General features: G+C 36.1%; 3 protein-coding genes across 3 annotated transcripts; 2 read left to right on the top strand and 1 right to left on the bottom strand.

The window, feature by feature from the left end:
- Nucleotides 1-2,018, top strand: LOC117161938 (uncharacterized). The gene is made up of 4 exons (XM_033343726.2): nt 1-272; nt 506-1,125; nt 1,202-1,289; nt 1,551-2,018. The coding sequence occupies exons 1-2, from the start codon at nt 77-79 to the stop codon at nt 718-720; spliced, it is 411 nt and encodes a 136-aa protein (XP_033199617.1). The 5' UTR covers nt 1-76; the 3' UTR covers nt 721-1,125; nt 1,202-1,289; nt 1,551-2,018.
- A 2,095-nt stretch (nt 2,019-4,113) lies between these two features.
- Nucleotides 4,114-8,593, top strand: betaCOP (coatomer subunit beta). The gene is made up of 10 exons (XM_033341187.2): nt 4,114-4,272; nt 4,442-4,856; nt 4,932-5,265; nt 5,343-5,631; nt 5,707-6,047; nt 6,136-6,400; nt 6,537-6,904; nt 7,001-7,445; nt 7,519-7,754; nt 7,957-8,593. Exons 2-10 carry the CDS (start codon nt 4,489-4,491, stop codon nt 8,185-8,187), a joined length of 2,877 nt encoding a protein of 958 aa, XP_033197078.2. The 5' UTR covers nt 4,114-4,272; nt 4,442-4,488; the 3' UTR covers nt 8,188-8,593.
- Nucleotides 8,497-17,652, bottom strand: trpl (transient receptor potential-like). The gene is made up of 18 exons (XM_076623690.1): nt 17,441-17,652; nt 16,942-17,156; nt 16,640-16,862; nt 16,314-16,511; nt 15,554-15,743; nt 15,062-15,250; nt 14,036-14,226; nt 13,786-13,964; nt 13,022-13,306; nt 12,502-12,692; nt 12,290-12,372; nt 12,012-12,133; nt 11,759-11,946; nt 11,206-11,396; nt 10,662-10,861; nt 10,298-10,579; nt 9,484-9,622; nt 8,497-9,044 (listed from the first exon to the last, which is right to left on the bottom strand). Exons 2-18 carry the CDS (start codon nt 17,119-17,121, stop codon nt 8,773-8,775), a joined length of 3,303 nt encoding a protein of 1,100 aa, XP_076479805.1. The 5' UTR covers nt 17,122-17,156; nt 17,441-17,652; the 3' UTR covers nt 8,497-8,772.
- Nucleotides 17,653-19,033: the final 1,381 nt, after the last annotated feature.

A 19,033-nucleotide genomic window follows, 5' to 3' on the forward strand; every position in this document is an offset into this window, starting at 1 on the left:
TCTCGCGTTCTCGATCCGAGGAAACAGCTGTTTTGCTATTTGTTGGAATTTAGTCGAAACGGTATCATTGGTGGACATGTGTCAGATTCGAGTGGCGTTATTCACGACGATGTTGCTGGCAATAGTCGAGATCTCGATAGCCAACACGATAAGCCGACAGTCCTTACAGTGTAAAAACGTCGCCAGGGATGCGATTATGAATAGCTGCAAGGGAGAAAGGATAAAACGATCCATGGAGAATGCCCAGCTATTACTTCATTATCTACGTAATGGTAATGTTCCACGCGGTTGTTTATATTTATATCGGTAGGAATTTTTTAATTTTCTATCAACACAAATCTTTGAATATTCAATTTTAAATATCGAAAGTTGAATATTTAAAGCGAGTTGAAAATTATTTCTTTTCTCATGCAACAATGTATAGTGTATATGTATTTTCTTCGTAATACTTCACCAGATCAGGAATGTAAAAGATTAATGAAGCGAAAATCGATTTCCTTTACAGAGAATGTCGACGTTTCACGGCGTCCAGAAGATCTGCTCGGCTTCAGCTTAAGCTCCGACGAATTGGAAGAACTTCTGGACGAGGTCGGCTACAGAATGCCCAGAAGTTCGAAGGATCGGAGCAGGCAGATCTTCCAAAGCGTTGCCATGAAATGCTGCCCGAATCCGAAATTATGCTACGATAATCCAGGAATAATTCCTTGCATGGGATATTAACGACAACCTTGCAGTTCATTATTGAACTTTTTTAGAGTTTAGTAATGAATCACGAGATTATCATTGATATGCCATGCGAGAAACTTTAGTAATTTTAATAATTTTAGTACGAAAGAAAGTTTAGTCATTTTTGAACAGAAAATCTGAATGACGACTGTTACACGATCGATCGTACTTAAATTTTCAGCTGTGCGTTGAGAATCTTTGAGAAAATAAAGTACTTATTCGCTAAGATGTTGTGCTTTGTCTAAAGATTTTGCTCACTTTGTTCGAGTCAATATAAATTGTATTTAATTGGAATTTTATATTCGCATAACAGAGCAAGGTAGAATTTTGAAGAACGAATGGTTAACCGAGATAATTGCCGGCTTAATACAGTTTCTTATCATTACGTCATTAAAAAACGTAAGAAATTCGAACATATATGTATATAAGTAATCGTACACTTCTTGATCACGTATTACAGTGTTTAACTCTGTAGGAATTTGGGCAAATTGATCGACCTTTATCGTCGATTTATCTTTTCACAAATTTCTCAATCTCGCTGTCAGCGTCGAACTTCTTAAAAGGTAAACCGATTTATTTCCACAAGTTTATTCATTGCGAGAAAATGGTGTAGATACGGCGAAACTGCATCTATCTGAAGGTAAACCGTAAAATCGTAGCCAATGGGAAGAATCGATTATTATTATAGAAACTATCATCTGAACTACTAGTCTTTCTATAGATGCAGTCAAATAAAATTGCAAGAAAAGCTGGACGAAAGTAACGTTTACGAAATTCCCTCTCCTCTACATTTCAATTTACAGAGTTAATTGAAATTGCTTCAGGGGCATTAAATTATATGCATAGACCGTAAAACGACGAACGAAATACCAATTACCAGAGGAAACTGAATCGCTCGAAACGGGACAATAGCTCGTTCAGCTATAGAAAATGATTCGGGCGATCGAAACAACAAAGGAGACGCCGACAGCGTGACGAACGCGAAGCTCTTTGTGGCAATAATGAGTGATATTCCCGACGATCGGGCTGAAACTCCGTGAAACTACGCCAATAAGAGATAAAAAAGGACGGTGCCGATTATGGCGGAGAGATGGTCAGAACGAGTTAAACGCGTGTCTGACCCCCTTCGTGCGTGCAACGCCCGGTGCAATAGAAGTTAATCGAAAAAAGTAGGTAAGACAGAGACGAGAAGCAATTGAGGATCGGCTCCGGCGTCACGTCGAGACGCTTGCAATTAGCCGGCGCGCGCGCGATCTAGCCGCTAATTTCGTCTGACGCCATAAAACCGCTTCATCGAGCTGGAATCTCGAAAAATTAACAGCGACCACCAATGGGAATTTCTCTAATCGTGTCTAACGAGATCGATTGCTTTTCGCTGGTTAATGGTTTATATTAGATTGTTCCAAAACATTCTTTCGTTTTATAAGCAAATAATAGATGCATTTTTGCATGCGTTTTATCCATTTTTTGTTATGCACCTATTATTTCCTTATAAAACGAAAGAAACTTTTGAGACAACCTAATATCTACGCTGACTCGCAGAAATATTGTGTAAATTGTCAACATTTGCCATAGAAAATTTGTATGGCTACATGTAAATGTATTATATAAGATATTTTATTGGTACCTGAAACGATGTGTAACATATGATACACAATAACGTAACAATATAATATAAAATTATGTAATATTTAGAGTATTATGAAGTTTCATTAATGTAATGATTTCATTGAATATTGATGTTTATTGATGTAATGAATAATTGAAAAAAGTTTGCTTCATATTACACAATTTGCTGTTACGGATGTGTACTTTTAATCCGTATTGAAGATATTAGCCTGTTTCTATATAGATCATAATCCGATTACGATTGGAATTCGCCCGAGTATTTGTTTTCATTCTTCCGATAACGAAACCAGGTACTCTTATTACAATAAGGTTTGATTGATTTTTCTAAGCCTATTAGAAGCTTTTATACTTATAATTCTTTCAATTTGATGCTTTTTCTTAATCTCTTCAACTTCACAAAAATAATATTCGCAGCAAAATGCGAAGAAAACATAAAACGAAACTGGTTTCACATATGTTAAATGGAAAATTTTTAAAGATATATGTCATCCTCAATAAAATTCTACATGGATGTTTATTATTCAAAGAGAAAAATACGCCTGTCAATCATAGAGATCTGATCACGTATACATATATGGTAATGTGTCATATGGTCATCTTGTTTATCAATGAAAAATGCTGTAATTATTCGAAACGCAACATAATTATTTTTTAATATCCTATATAAGTGATAACGCGATTATGCAATAGCCCCGAGCGATTCTATTTGCAACAAAATGACTCGAATACCATGAAGCAACATAATATCCATTTTTCTTACAAGAATTAGATCGCTAAATTATTGTTTCATTTTTATTCTCTTTAATAGTGGAATTGTTCAAAGTATTTTTATCGCGTGTAATACTTCGTTGGCGAAGTTCGCGAACGGGTTATTCGCTTATTTGAACGCAGTTGCAATCTATTTAGTTCAGTTTGTTTTCTAGGTCAGTAGTGCTCCACTTGAGGCAGTTCGCTAATCGAGATGGTTTATCTTTGAAGGAAATAAATTAATAATATTTAGTAACAATGTATCTCGTTCGATTAATAGGTTAAACGCTTTATTTAGTAAGTATACGCTTTACTTCTTATTTTTTTCTTCTGTACTTTCATTTCGGAATTATTTGTGGGAACAATTTTAATTGTACATTTTTTCTTTGCGTGAAGAGTAAACAAAAACAAGATGCAAGTGAATACTTGCTTATTAACAGAATTGTAATTTAATCAGGTGGTTCGATTAATTATGCAAGTTAAGAAATTTTCAAAAAACATTTAAATGTTTGTAATTTGTAATACATTTATTATTGGATATTTAAATTTATTATTAGATCTTTAGCAAAATTTCGACTCGTACGAATTTAAAACACACATTTTTAAATGTGCCTTGACAATATTAATAATTAAATTAACATACACTTTACTTTCATATCTATCATCTAAAACAATCGTCTCATTAAAATTAATTACAATTGAGAAAATGACGTGTTTAAATATTTTCTGTGATCAGTGACATTTAATAATTTTTTAAGAAGTACTAACAATTCAATATTACGTAAGTATAAACATTCTTTACCGTGTGATTTACATACAGATTTTATAGAAACATTTCTTCGTACATTTGTGTTAAAGCATGATCTTTCGTTGTTTTAAACTCAAAGTATTATAGAATTAAAGAAGAATGAATGACAGTAAATCTTATATTTGCACAAAAACAAGATATAAAGAATATTTTAGGAAAGAAATAAAATGACGAATTCAAAAATATGTGATCTACGTGGAAAGCGTAGACTGTGGCGCTATCTATTCCTAATCCAAATAGTCCCCTTATGCAGGGGTTTGACACGTATGCTGTTTTCCTTGTTTCGAGATTCGTATAAATGTCAGTTGACCAATTGAAAGATATTGTTGCTTTTTGTTACTGCACGATTTTCTTTTGATCAGGTATGTCAAGCTCAATAAACACAATCTATAGTATCGTCTTCAATATGGCAAAGTAGAGGTATAGTGGAGGGCAACCTAACCTCACTTTCAATGTATTTTCCGAATAATATATCACACGATCATTTTGATTATTCAGTCGCAAATTATACACAGATTTCTTAATTTGCAGGTCGTAGAAGAAAAAGTTTTCTGACATAGTGTAAAGTAACCGCAAAAATGAGTACTATTGTCGAACAACCTTGCTATACTTTGATAAACGTTCCAACCGATACCGAACCATTAAACGAACTGCAGTTAAAACAAGATCTGGAGAAAGGCGATGTTCAGACAAAGATCGATGCTCTTAAGAAAACCATTCACATGATTTTGAATGGAGAACGCTTGCCTGGACTTTTGATGACTATCATTAGATTTGTATTACCATTACAGGATCATACCATAAAGAAACTGCTTTTGATATTCTGGGAAATTGTACCCAAAACTTCTCCCGATGGAAAATTGCTTCAGGAGATGATTTTAGTTTGCGATGCTTATAGAAAGGATTTGCAGCATCCTAATGAGTTTGTTAGAGGATCGACTTTAAGGTATAAATATATCGATCGCTTTACTTTAGTTGTTGAAATGCTAGACTAATTTAAAAATATGCTTGTATATTTCAGATTCTTGTGCAAATTGAAGGAACCAGAACTTTTGGAGCCTCTGATGCCTGCGATAATTGCGTGTTTAGAGCATAGACACTCTTACGTTAGACGTAATGCAGTCCTGGCTATTTTTACTATTTACAGAAACTTTGAATTTCTTATACCAGATGCTCCAGAATTAATAGCAAAATATTTAGAGGGAGAACAGGATATGTCTTGTAGGAGAAATGCATTCCTAATGTTGTTACATGCTGATCAGAGCAGAGCATTGTCTTATTTAGCAGCTTGTTTGGATCAAGTGCCCAGCTTTGGCGACATATTGCAGTTAGTTATTGTAGAATTAATTTACAAGGTGCATATATTTTAAACAAGCTCCTACTGGTAGTAAAAAATCGAATACCAAATATTAATAAACGTATATTTTTATAGGTTTGTCTTGCAAATCCGTCAGAGAGAGCTCGTTTTATCAGATGCATCTATAGTTTGTTGAATTCACCCAGTGCTGCTGTACGTTATGAAGCAGCTGGTACTTTGGTTACACTCTCCAGTGCTCCTACGGCGATCAAAGCTGCAGCTTCGTGCTACATCGAATTAGTTGTTAAAGAAAGCGATAATAATGTTAAATTGATTGTCTTGGATCGTTTGATTGCAATGAAGGATAGTCCTGTTTACGAGAGGGTCCTTCAAGATTTGGTGATGGACGTACTCAGGGTTCTAGGTAAATTTCTGAAGACGAATAAAACTAGTAACTCAAAATATAAAAAATTGATTAAGGCTTTAATTCATATTTTAGGTTCTCCAGCATTGGAAGTTAGAACAAAAACATTAGCTCTAGCGATGGATTTGGTAACAACCCGCACAGTCGAGGAAATGGTACAATTACTGAAGAAAGAAGTGCTTAGAACAGCTGGCGGAGAACACGAAGACGCTGGTCGATATCGACAATTACTCGTTAGAACACTACATGCTTGCTCTATCAAATTTTCGGACGTGGCGGCTACAGTAATTCCAGTATTAACAGATTTCTTGTCTGAGAATAACGAGGCCGCTGCTACTGACGTTCTTGTGTTTGTTCGCGAAGCTATTCAGCGATTTGAAAATCTCAGACCACTTATTGTAGAGAAACTGCTTGAGGTACGTATTAAAGAAGTAAAAATTAACAAATTTGTATTCGTTTTCATATCTCAACAAATCAATTTTTAATCTTGCGTTTTATGTATAGGTATTTCCACATATACGATCGGTAAGGGTACACAGAGCAGCGTTGTGGATTCTTGGTGAATATGCAACGTCGAAAGAAGACATAGAAGCTGTACTGAGTCGTATACGGGCTGCTTTAGGAGAATTACCATTATTGGAAGCAGAGAATAAACGTCAGTCTGGTGAGAAATCAACAGAAGATGGAAGCGCACAAGTTACACCAGCACAGTTGGTCACGTCAGATGGCACATATGCTAGTCAGAGTGCATTTAGTGCGGCGTCCTCACGTAATTATTTATTACCATTTACCTAACTACTTTAATATGTTGTTGTTTTTTTCACTAGAAAATGATTAAAATATTGATTTTCTTCAACAAAAAAGAAAACATAGCATTTATAACATTTATTTTTCTAATATTACAGGAAAGAAAGAAGAAAAACGCCCAGCATTAGTTCAATACATGATGGAAGGCGACTTCTTCATAGGCGCGTCTTTAGCTACAACCTTAGCTAAATTAGCGCTTCGTTATAAGAGTCTTGAAATAGATGTGCAAAAGAGCAATCGTATACAGGCTGAAGCGATGTTCGTGATGTCCAGCGTAATGCAGTTGGGTCGTTCGGGTCTCCCTGCTAAGGCAATAACGCACGATGATGCAGAACGTTTGTCCTTATGCTTGAGATCACTGGCTTCCCCGACGGCACTTGTGCAGAAAGTTTTCACAGAGGGATGTCGCGAAGCTCTTGGTAGAATGCTGACAGCGAAAGCTGAAGAAGATTCACAGAATCAAAAGGTTTTTTTTCAAATCTATCTAATATATTCTTCCTTAATTCTTATATAGTCTTGGTCTCAGTACTTGTGCAAATAGTACATTCTTTTGTTCACACAGGCAAAGGAGAAGCCAAGTAGCGTTGTTCAAGTAGACGACGCGATACAATTCTTACAGTTGAGCCGTGGTTCGGACTTGGCAGGTGGAGCTGGTGATGTATTCGAACAAAGTTTGAGTGCTGCTGTCGCTGGAAGACCCGGTGCTAGTGGAGATGTGCCAACTCCCAGTGCTTTGAGCAAGGTTACCCAATTAACTGGCTTCTCAGACCCTGTTTATGCAGAAGCTCTTGTTCATGTTAATCAATACGACATTGTACTCGATGTATTAATCGTTAATCAGACCGAAGATACTCTGCAGAATTGTACGTTAGAGCTTGCTACGATGGGTGACTTGAAACTCGTAGAGAGACCACAGCCTATTGTGCTTGCTCCTCGAGACTTCGCAAGCATTAAGGCAAATGTGAAAGTGGCATCCACAGAAAATGGAATAATATTTGGAAATATAGGTAATTAATAAAGATTCGTGCTGCTACTTTGTTTATCAAAGACATATAAGAACGCGAATTCATCGATTTTCAGTCTATGACGTGTCTGGCGCGGGATCTGATAGGAGCGTAGTGGTGTTGAATGACATACATATCGATATCATGGATTATATAGTGCCAGCAACGTGTACCGACTTGGAATTCAGACAAATGTGGGCAGAATTCGAATGGGAGAACAAGGTGTCTGTAAATACGACGTTATCAGACTTGAGGGAGTATCTCGCTCACTTACTAAAATCTACAAATATGCGCTGTCTCACTCCAGAAAAGGTACTGTACTTTAAATTTAATTTTTTTTTTATAAATATGTATATATACATTTTTTTCGTGAAACTTTAATCAACTTTAAAAATAGTGAAAAAAATTGTAGCAAGATTCTTAAAAAAAGGAAACATTTGCATTGTCATTAACGGTGGCAAGCAAAACCTTAAATGTCAAATTTCTAAAAATAGGGGAACAAATATATTTTCAGGCCCTTTCTGGACAGTGTGGTTTCATGGCAGCGAACATGTACGCGAAATCGATATTCGGTGAGGATGCACTGGCGAATATGTCCATCGAGAAGCCACTGAATAAACCAGATGCCCCAGTGGTCGGTCATATCCGTATTAGAGCGAAAAGTCAAGGCATGGCGCTGTCGTTAGGCGACAAAATTAGCTCTACGCAGAAAGGTCCACAAAGCAAAGTGGTGCAAGCCGCTTAGAGAGTATAATTACTTGACCTATGGTGTATCCTCAGTATTTAAGTTATTTCTAAGGTGAAAAAAACGCGTAGCCAATCGAGTTTATTCAAATGAAAGAACACGTAAAATGCTGTCAAAATGGCAGTAGCCATTTGCCTTCGTCAATTCCATGATTCAAAGTTTCTTCGAACGTCACGATGTTGAGATATATTTTATACGATTAGTGCATTAACTTATGCGTTGTTTTAGTTTTGTTTCCTCGTGTCCAGCGCCATTGAACCACAACACCGATTGTACCCGTGAGCGAAGAAATATATACATATACGATACTTCAGCTGTACAAGCTTGTATTTTATTCCGTTAAATTGACATTTCTAATACATACACATATTTTTTAAGAAATAAAAAACGAATACTTTACACCGTCCTTTCGATGCTGATTTATTATCTCCTCTACGTATGTCGTAAAAATGTATAGTATACAATTTGTCTTTTTAAAATATTGGATTTAACAGTTTACTTTAAAGAATATAAAATGAAGTTCAGTTCATATGCCTAAATGAAATTTCATAAGCTATGTTTCTTTTATATTATTTATTCAGTGTTTCACAGCCAGCCACCTCTTCGAGGCGACCTATTATTCGATACTCGTGGTGATCGAGACGTTATGTCCACTAACTTTTCTTTATCCTCTGGCATGTTTAAATTCTTTTTCGGACTCAGCGTAGGTTTCAATCGTGACTTTATCGTTTTGCCATCCGTATGGGCAGATAACGTCGATTCTGTGTCAGTGTTAGGTTTCTTCATGGCCCTCACTGGTGAACCGTATGAAGACTGGGGATTGTTCATTGCGTGGATGGGGAGTGCCGATGATGTTTCTGTAAACACACGTATTATTAAAAGAAGAAGTTCATTTCTTCAAATGGAATCGTAACTACTAAATTAAAAAAAAATAGAGAAATTAATTTCACAAGTCGCAATAGAAATAGCTTACAGAATTTTTATAAAATTTTCTACTCAAGTACGCACAAAGTTTAATGGAAAACAAACATGGAGACATAGAATAAAAATATATCCATTTTTTTATTTTCATTTACGAACATTATAGATATTTGACTGAATTTCTTTTTATACAGAGGATCAACGAAAATATTTATTTTTATTGATTTATTATTATTATTTATTTGAATGAGAAAACAGTTCCCTTGTATTGAAAACATTTATAAGAGCTTTGTGAAAGCAAGTAGTATTGATTAATTCTGCTATGAATGTAGTAATAAAACAGCGCTCTTTAAATAAAAATAACAAAGTTCTTACCAGTCGATTGTTGGTAGGCCGTGGTCGAAGAGTTCGCGGACTTCCTTTTGACGACTCGCGGTGGCGTACGAAGCGATACTGGTGGTGCAATCTTAGCGGGCTTCTCATCGACATAGTCCATTGACATCACGGGCTTCGTCTATAAAGGAAAGCAACAACCCATTACGTGATTCCCCTTAGGCGGGATCCAAACATACGCGCGTGCAAGGTACGAACAAATTACAATCTTTGAATTAAGAAACTTGTGTCTTATAATTAATTATATAGCATTTTATAAGTATTTAATTTTTTCATGATATATTAAGAAAAAATTAAGACTTATTAACAACAATCGAAGATTTTTAAAGAACTTCTTCCTTTGAATAATGAATTTGCTATTGGGAAACAATATTTTCCGGAATTTTCATAGGTTTTAGTTCGAGTTTCGATAAAAAGAATTACGGAGATCTTGAATTTGGAGAACTACTACGAATTTTCACAAAATCTTTTTTTTTGGCTTTATATTCAAAGATTGAGGTTTAATATTTTGCAAGAAAATTTACTATGTTAATTAAATTCCGCGAAATCCAAAATTTTCCATTGGAGGATTAACAGAATTTTGCTCAAAATCGTTTTTGATTTTGATACTCAAATATAAAGAATTATGCTTCATTGAACTTCAGGCTACTAATCTATGAAAGTTTAATTAACTATAATCGACAATTTAGATTATAAATAAATATAGAAACGGATAATAGATATATCGACATAAATAAATATGTAAGTATGTAAATTTTTATTTATCTAAAGTGTTAATACGCAAAGTGGTACTTACTTTAACAACAGCTTCATTATGGTTTGCCGTGAGAGTAAAAATCGGAGGTTCGGTCAATGTTTCATGCGGTTTCTCTTCAGTTTCGACTATATCCTGAAGAACATGAAGAATCGTCGAAGCTGTGCTTTCAGGTAGCTCTACAGGCGGCACAGGTGGCAGGGGGCTCTTATTGTTTAATCTCTGTGCTTCTTCCATGGCTGCTTTCAAATGCAATTGATTTTGAAGAGACGCTTTGCTGTTACTTTTACCAATTTGAGAGCTTTTTATCGCGCTGTCCACGACCTGCAATATTTCATTGATTGTCTCTTCGCTCACAACGAATCAAATGTTAATTTCATTACGTAAGTTCAAACACGATTTTCACCTGGCTCCAACGATGATTAGCGGATTTTAATACGGCTAATTTGGCAATCCTTTTCCATCTGGCGATGTTATCTTCGTCTTCATCCGGTTGCTGAAGAGAATCTACCTGTTCTTCGGACTCCGTACCCGAGACAGGAACTGCTACCTGGAAGTCCTTCATCAGCTGGCGTTCCCAGACCCTCATCTTTTTGCCTAGAATGGCTGATTGTTCACAGAAGTGACGAGAGTTAGTTAGTTGTAATAATTAATCGAAAAGTTGAACGAGTCATTGAAGTTTTCAGTAAAGATTTTAATCGATCGTAGGAAAAGTACTTTACGTATTTCAATTCTTTTATTCTTATAAATATTCCATATTCATTCGTATTGTTTATAGATATATTCTTATTTTGTATCCTATATTTTTTATTTTTGTTCTAGAATTTCCTTATTTCCTCATTTGTCGTTCTTTTTTGCCAATACTATATTTATTATTCAGCAATTTATCAAACATCAACATTTATCAACATTAAAATTTCTTTTCTCTTAAAATCCTCGAAATCGCTTACTTCTTTCTTTAGTATCAGCCCCAGCGATATCCATGCCGTTCCTCTGTAAGATATCCAGCAATTCGCATCTCCAAGATGACAAATCTGATTTTAATTCGTGAACATCGTCCTCGGTAACAGGATCCATTTCGTGTTCAGAATGCGAGTTCACTACGTATCGCCATATCAGAGCTCTCATCACGGCTGCGTACCTGATCAGAGCAAACAAGAACGTCGTAAAATTCGTAAAACGCCATGGTAGATATGGTAACTCTTAGCATACTAAGAACTCTTTCATCCAGGAGGATTATTAAAAGACTATAGTCTCATATTTAATATCTAACGAGGAACAATATCTTCTAGAACGTAGTATTTCGCTATTATTCTAAATCTTGATAAATTATTCTCTTTCAATTTCGCCGAAAGCAAAATTTTATGTCGATTGTCAGAAACTGAAATATCAACTGAAATTGAACTATGAATTTTTCAAATAACCCACTGTATAGCTTGTAAGTCTTAGTATTATTATCAATTTGTATCATGCGATGAATTATTGTTAAAGCTGGATTATTACTTAGACTCTTGTGTCCGCTTGCGATCGCTCGTTTCTCTTTCGAATTTCTTCTTCTGCAGGCCGCACAGTCTGAAGAGTAATTTCGGTGGCGGAAGAATATTGAACGGAGGCGGAAGCGTGTCGCCATCCTCGAAGTAGCTCATCCATAGCTTCGTCCGCGCGAACTTCCACTCCTTGTCAGCGCGTTCCTGTTTACATGGGATTTTACGAATCGAAATTCTCTCGTTCTTTCATGTTATGAAAAGTGATTTACCTCGATGACAGCGTAGCTGTTGCTCATCATGGCGATGAGAAGATTCAGCAGAACGATCACGTTGATCACAGAATATGAACCAAACATCAACAGGCCCCAGAATCGAGTGTAAGTCTTGATTCCTCAAAACAGAAATCGACATAACGAAACCAAGAGCTTTTTTTAATGCATATTAATCAAAATCGAGAAATATTATTTTACGAATTTATGATTTATTAAAAAAAGAAAACAATAAGATAGATTTATGGCATAAAAGTTGGATGATTCTCTCGGTTTACCTGCGAGTTCGAAGCTTTCTATACCAATTCCTCCGAAACTAGCCCAGAATAAACTCTGGCACGACTCGAACAGATTGCTGAATCTATCGGAGAATATTATTATCGAAGAAGATTATTATTATTATAAAAAGGGTAATTGTTGGATTGAATTGAGAAATCGGAGAAAATAATTTTTAATAAATGATTGTTGATTACGATGCACGAATACTAGCCTTCTCCATCTTAAACAGGACTCGCTGGTAGGATCCCAAGATGGGTCCGCGATGTTATCGTAGCATTTCCGTCTCTCCAATTCCGTGAAGTACCAAAGCAGTTGGTTTAGGCCACAAGCAAAGGCGAAAAGTACCAACGTGTAGATGAAGAAGAACTTTACGATGTCTATCACCATTCTACCTAAGGATATCTGGAAGGAAACGTATTTTCCAACGATGATACTGTAGATCAAGAACGATGGAGCTCTTTAAAAAAAAATCAGAATTGGAAACAAAAAGAGAATTCTGTTGAGATTTTCGTTCGATCGTAGAAGTTTGTAATTTTGTCATTTTAGAAAATTTTCGGAATTTTTCCTTAACATTTTATTCATTTTACGTACCAATCCTTTTATTCATCTTTCTTTCAAATATTTCTGTTTCCTCTATCTATTTTATATATTTCCTTCTTAGCATTGTTTTTTCCAATTTTTAATCGATCTTTTTAATTAAAAAGGTTCACGATATCGGGAATAACAAGTACCTGAAGAGGCCCCAAATGAGGATTGATACTGAACAAATGAATCAGTTTCAAAGCGCTGAAGATGTTAGCGGCTGCGAACAAACCCTCCGCTATCAGCTGAGGATCGAAATCGCTCCATGTTTCTCTCGGGACCAAAGCTGCCATAGGGTTCTGATTAATCTCCGCTCTTTGTTGAAGGTACGCGGCAGTTCTAAGAACCACAGTTGCGATGTAGAGAAAGTTTTTGGTGAAGTCGATGAAATTCCACATGTCTCGTAAATATGCCTTCAAGCCATCCACATAGGCCTTGAAATTTGTAGCGTATTAATTTGTTGTTATTCGATTCTACGACATAATGTGTTAAATCTACTATTCCAAAGTAAACTCGGTTTTATGCATGTACATTAGTTTCATACGAGATCTTCGTATTCCTTTCTTTAGGATTTTCCAACTATTTCTACATCTCTTAACGAAGCTTAGCAGTATTTGACAATTCCTAACACGAACGAATTCTTTGCATTTTCGAGCTTATAATTCTATAGAATTCCACGGAATTAAAAACTAAGATGGTTAATGAAGCGTAGCTGTGGCATAATTTCCTCTGGACAAAGATTTTTCAAAGATTCCAAGATCATCTCCAATTTGTTAAACAACGTACATTCGATACATTTTATCATCGATAGAATGTATTATACATCTTTGATGCGGTATATATTTTTTTTATATGAACTCGAAGGCCTATAGTGTAGTGTAATAAACGAAATAGAGAAAAAAGTAGAAAGTACCTCTCTCATTTCTTGCCAAATAAATCCAAGAACATAGAGAACAACTACACCCTCTAGAAACGAAGGGGCTGCGCCCCTTTGTCTCGCTAGTTCCATCTCGATATCCCTTTTTGCCTTCTCGCTGCCGAATATCTTTACTATTTCCACTTCTGCGCGTTGCGACACCAGCATCAAAATAACTAAACAACGATTGTTCATCGTCTAACTTGATCGTTTCATTCCAACAATTATTAATATCGTCGAGACTTACATAGAAAGAACACGTACGAGGCAGCGTGAACGAGAAATTTGACGAATGGCTTTCGCATCATTTGACCAGTTTTCGAATTTGGCGCTAGTAAGTACATTATAGAGTAGAATGGAAACATGAGGGCAGTTTTTGCAAGAACGCCGCACTTTTGCCACGTGGTCATACGCCGAAAGCCAGGTAGACCGTCGTACCTTCGATCGACGAATAAGAAGAAGATAATTTAATTTAGAATTAATATTCTGCTCACACTCTTATGCAATTATTAAGATAATTTAATAATTTACTACTCTCGTAAAAATATTTAATAGATAGTCTGTTGTGTTATTTAATAATTAGCTATTAATATTGTGAATTATTTTAGCGTACAGAATGTATATGATACGTAAAAATATGTAAAATACTCAAAATATAGTATGTGCTGTAATATTTAGTGATCGAAATAAGTCTTTGGTTAGATTCTGCTTCTTTATGGGACCAATAATATAAATTTGTATAAACATCCACAGTCTATCCATTGTATACAGTTAGTTATTTTAACGAACCACTGACTATTCTACAATTTGTGCCATAAGGAAACGAAAAATCTGTTAAGTAACTGATTTTTAGGAAACTGAACTTTGCCCTAACTCTAAAGCTTAATTCAGTGACCTTCTCGAGGAACAAGTATCTTTATTATCTTTACTATTCCAAGATTCTTTTGCTCTAGTTGAAAAATTCTAATTAAAATAAAGCTGTAACGTTAAGAGAGATCTCCGAATATCCCTCTTAGTACGATCTCGTCATCTTAATGTCCTCTCCCTTCTCTGCTTCTTCTTTAATTTCCACCTCGCAAAATGATTTTTATGAATCGTGTTTTAATATCAGTAATCGGTTTTAATATCAGTAAAACGTAACAAGAAGGTCTGATAGTTACAGTGTAATTGAGTTCATTGTTAATATACGAAATAAAGTTTGCAAACAGCCAGTGGCAATTTCACGCGGATAATTCAGGAGCAGAAAATCGAGGGAACTTTGTAACGAACTCACCAGATCGCCGCCAACAGTTGCTGCACGTGGGAATGAGCGACGAAAGTTTTCTGCTTATATTGTATGGCCAATTCTAATCTAGCCAGCTGCTTCCTGGTGACCAAGTTCTCTTCATCCTCAGGATCATAGTTGAGGATCGTGTGCAATTCCGTGGTAGTTCGCACTTGTTGCAGCAGATCAACGGCGAATCTAATTGAAATGAAATCGACGAAAGCTTTTAAGGATATTTCCAGATCTCCAAGGTTTACATATTAGAAAGGACAATTTGTAATTTCAAGAGAAATAGCCATATTTTTTACATTTACTTTTTTATAACTGCAACAGTTCTATATTGCGTTATTTTTTAAAATACAGCTTTACGTCTTTGAAGAATATACGATGCAACGTGTTTGCTAACGCGTTGTAGAAAATTAAAAATTTAAATTCATTCACGCGACAAAATGAAATATCGATGGACCAGGTAATAACTAAATGAAAGGGAATGAAATTTACCTCTCCACCTGTCGTCGAAGCTTCAGATATTCGCCCCTACTTTCCGGTTCGGCAATCGTCAGTTCGCGAAGTTCCCAGCTTAATTGAAAAGCTGTTAGCAATGGATCTGGCGAGCTGAGCGCTATTAAGCTCGGACTTGCCAATGCTTTGTACTCGGAAATCCTCGTGGACGAAAGTCTCAGTGGGTCGCCTGGCATAAAAACGAATGATAATGTCAGGGTAATATACCTGTTTTAAATCAGATTCGAGTTTCTAGATTTATATAACTTTGACATTTTTATAATAGCATTTCGAAAATTGTTAAGTGATCCTTTTACTTTCTTCTTCTTGAACCCTTAATTGCTACACTGCAATGGAAATACGTTCGTAGCAATGGAACTTAACTTGATCGAAGATTATCTATACGCTTGACGTCATGCTCTACTCGAGAACGAATTATGACAATGTTTATGACGGCTAAATTCGTTTAGAGAAACCTTTGGAAAAATTTATTCTTTTTCTCGTTCGGAGAAGTTGCACGAAAACATGAAAAATAAATCGCGTGACCAATGGAAAGAAATCGGCAATCAACAATTAGACGAAGAGTTTAATTGTAACAACTGTAGCGTTGTTTAGCGATGGCTTATATTTCAACTTACGGTACTTTTATCGAAATCTTCTTTTTTTGATAGAAAAAAGACGTAGAAGTCTTTAAAGAAGGACGAACCTTTATTATTATTTATTTGGGAATTTATTTTATAGGATTGCTCGAGTGTTTTACCTGTGGTCGATCGCAAACAATCGGCACATCCACATTTAATGTCGTGTGGCATGGGCAAAGTGGCACCGCGATCCAGCAACAACTTCAAAATCTCGTAGTTGTTCCGCTGCGCGGCCAAAATCAGAGGCGTGATTTCTGGCGGATATCTCGCGGATGCTGGATCGATCTTCTGCCAACTGTGGATCACATCTTTCGTCGCTACAAATGCAGATCGCATGGATATTTTATAAGAAACGTCAGGTTCGATCGTTTGCTATTTTCTCAATTGTCCACGTGTTTCGCCGAATTAAAAGATTCGATAGCAGGATGGAACATCGATCACTCACAGTTTTCCTCGGCCAATAAATTAGCAGTCAGCAATTCTTCGTGCTCGAGCAGCAACTCTACAGCTTCCACAAATTCTTGATCGATCGCTCGGAGAAGAGCATCCTTCGTCTCCACGCCCATTACCACCAGCAATTCAACCATTTCCAAATTCTCTGAATCAATGGACAATGACAAAGCGCCGCGTCCCAAACTATCCACGCAATTTATGTCCAGTGACTTCCCCTAAGATTTAAATACGTTGTACCCTTTTCACGAAATAGAAGTCGATTAAGAAAAAGCATCGATTGGAACAAAGACTCACGTTCACACTACCCTTATTGGCAAATTGAATGAATCTTTTGACGTTAACTAGATCGCCCCGTTCCACTGCTAATAGATATTTCTTTTCTTCGATGTTCAAAGGCCTTGGAAGATGAACTACGTAGCTTTCCATCTCGTTTGGAGGAGCTTCTACCTCTCTCTCTGTCCTCTCGAAGCCCATTTTCGACTACGGCTTTAAGGACAATTTTCGAAGCTCTATAAGACGAAGAAAATCTTTTATAACACGAGTCTTCAAGCGACAAATATCTTTTATATCTGCTATTGTTGTATTTTAATTAATAGGGGAATTAGATCTTTGGGAAAAGAAGAGATTTATGATATTCGACTTCTTTTACCCCCAATCGCAACACACGAATAATGCGAGCTATCTAAGAACCGAATTTCCACCGATTTTCCAATGCACACCAGTCTCCACTAACACGTTTTCGTCGAACCAAAACTCTGGAAACAGCTACAACTCTATCCTTTAATTTATTCACCTCCAAACTTGCGACGATTCCACTTCAAATCCACGAACCTTCGCTCCTTGTTCTTTGTCAAAAAATCTCTCGATTAGGTTCTCCAATTTCTGCACCACACTGTCACAAAGTAGTACGAAATTTTCCACGAAGTTTCTTTGTACGGAGAATCAACAACGCTCAACGATTGAAAGAATCATCGATGTATTCAAAAAGAGTCAGGTTCGTGAAGAAAGTTTTGTGAGCGAACGACACTGGCGACAGTCGATTTCGCTTATATAGGGGATGATGGAAATCGAATTACGAGTATTAACCGAGACCCTGTTTATTTGCCTAGTCGCTTAAGGCGGTGTACACACGCGGACTAATTTGCTTATCGATATCTCGTTAGCCACACGATGGCTTGTCAGAGGGTGCTCTCGAACAGTGTCATCTGTGACAGTTATGCTGTGTTTATGGACAGACTTTTGCATATAAAATAATAATAATTATAGTTACTAAATAATTAATAAGCAATAATTAACGAATAATTAGTAATACCGTATGCAATAATAACTGCAACAATTATTATTTTATATGAAAGATCCACAGAGAAAGGGGGAATGATAAGTTTTTACATTTCTCGATAAAAGAAAATTTATTTTTCCATATATTGGGTGTAACAGAACATGCGAGATCCGCTTCTTGAGCTAAAAACAATGAAAAATGTTCGTATAAACACGCTCTGTCTATGAGGTCTTTGTCTATGAGGTACAAAAATTTTGTAAATGGAACAACACCTATTGAAAATGTTGGGATACCAAGGTTCAGAATAGAACAAGCTTTGCAACACATTCGGGAAACACCAGGAACCATTCAGAGTGTAACTGGATCCATGACAGGACGTCTATAGGCTTGGGAATGGAAGGTGGTCGTTTTGAGCATCTTCTGCGAAAGTAATTAGGTAACATGAAATCAGAAGAGAAAATTCGCTACGTCTTATAAACGAAGACAGATAGGACATATGTTTTTAGATGTACAATCAGCTCTGGATGTGGACCCCACGTGTTTCATTACATTCTGCGTAATGTCGCAACTTCATATTTTCTCATAGATATCGTATCAAAGTAAAACGTTTTATTCTTTATTTTATTCTGCATCGTCTTCAATTTTTACTTAGAATTCTAAGTAATATATGATACATAAATCTGTAAGAAAATGCGATAAAGGAAAAAGGAACAGAGGAATCTTAGAAGACTTCATATAAAATGTTGGAAATTTATTAAAAAATTCTCGAGATAAATATGCGATGGATATATTTTTTTATTTCCATGCCTTGTGTGGCTTAGATATTAAGGGATGAAGTATAAAGCATCGTTAGAGTTATACGATCGGATTACTATCCAAAAAAAAATGTAATTCTTTAGACGCGTTTTAGCGTCCTCCGTCGTTATAGTCCTGCAACACGATCATCCTTGATATTCTTTTCACAGGATCTTTTTACGCGGATTGTTTGCTCGAATAGCCCCTAAAAGTTACGATACCCTTAACTCGCGAATCTTTCGAATCGATTTGTCCACCGCCGAGCATCTACTGCTCGATGAAACTTAGCACGCGATGAAAGAGAAATTGCAA

Source organism: Bombus vancouverensis, chromosome 13 (assembly GCF_051014615.1).
Source record: "Bombus vancouverensis nearcticus chromosome 13, iyBomVanc1_principal, whole genome shotgun sequence".
NCBI classification, from domain to species: domain Eukaryota; kingdom Metazoa; phylum Arthropoda; class Insecta; order Hymenoptera; family Apidae; genus Bombus; species Bombus vancouverensis.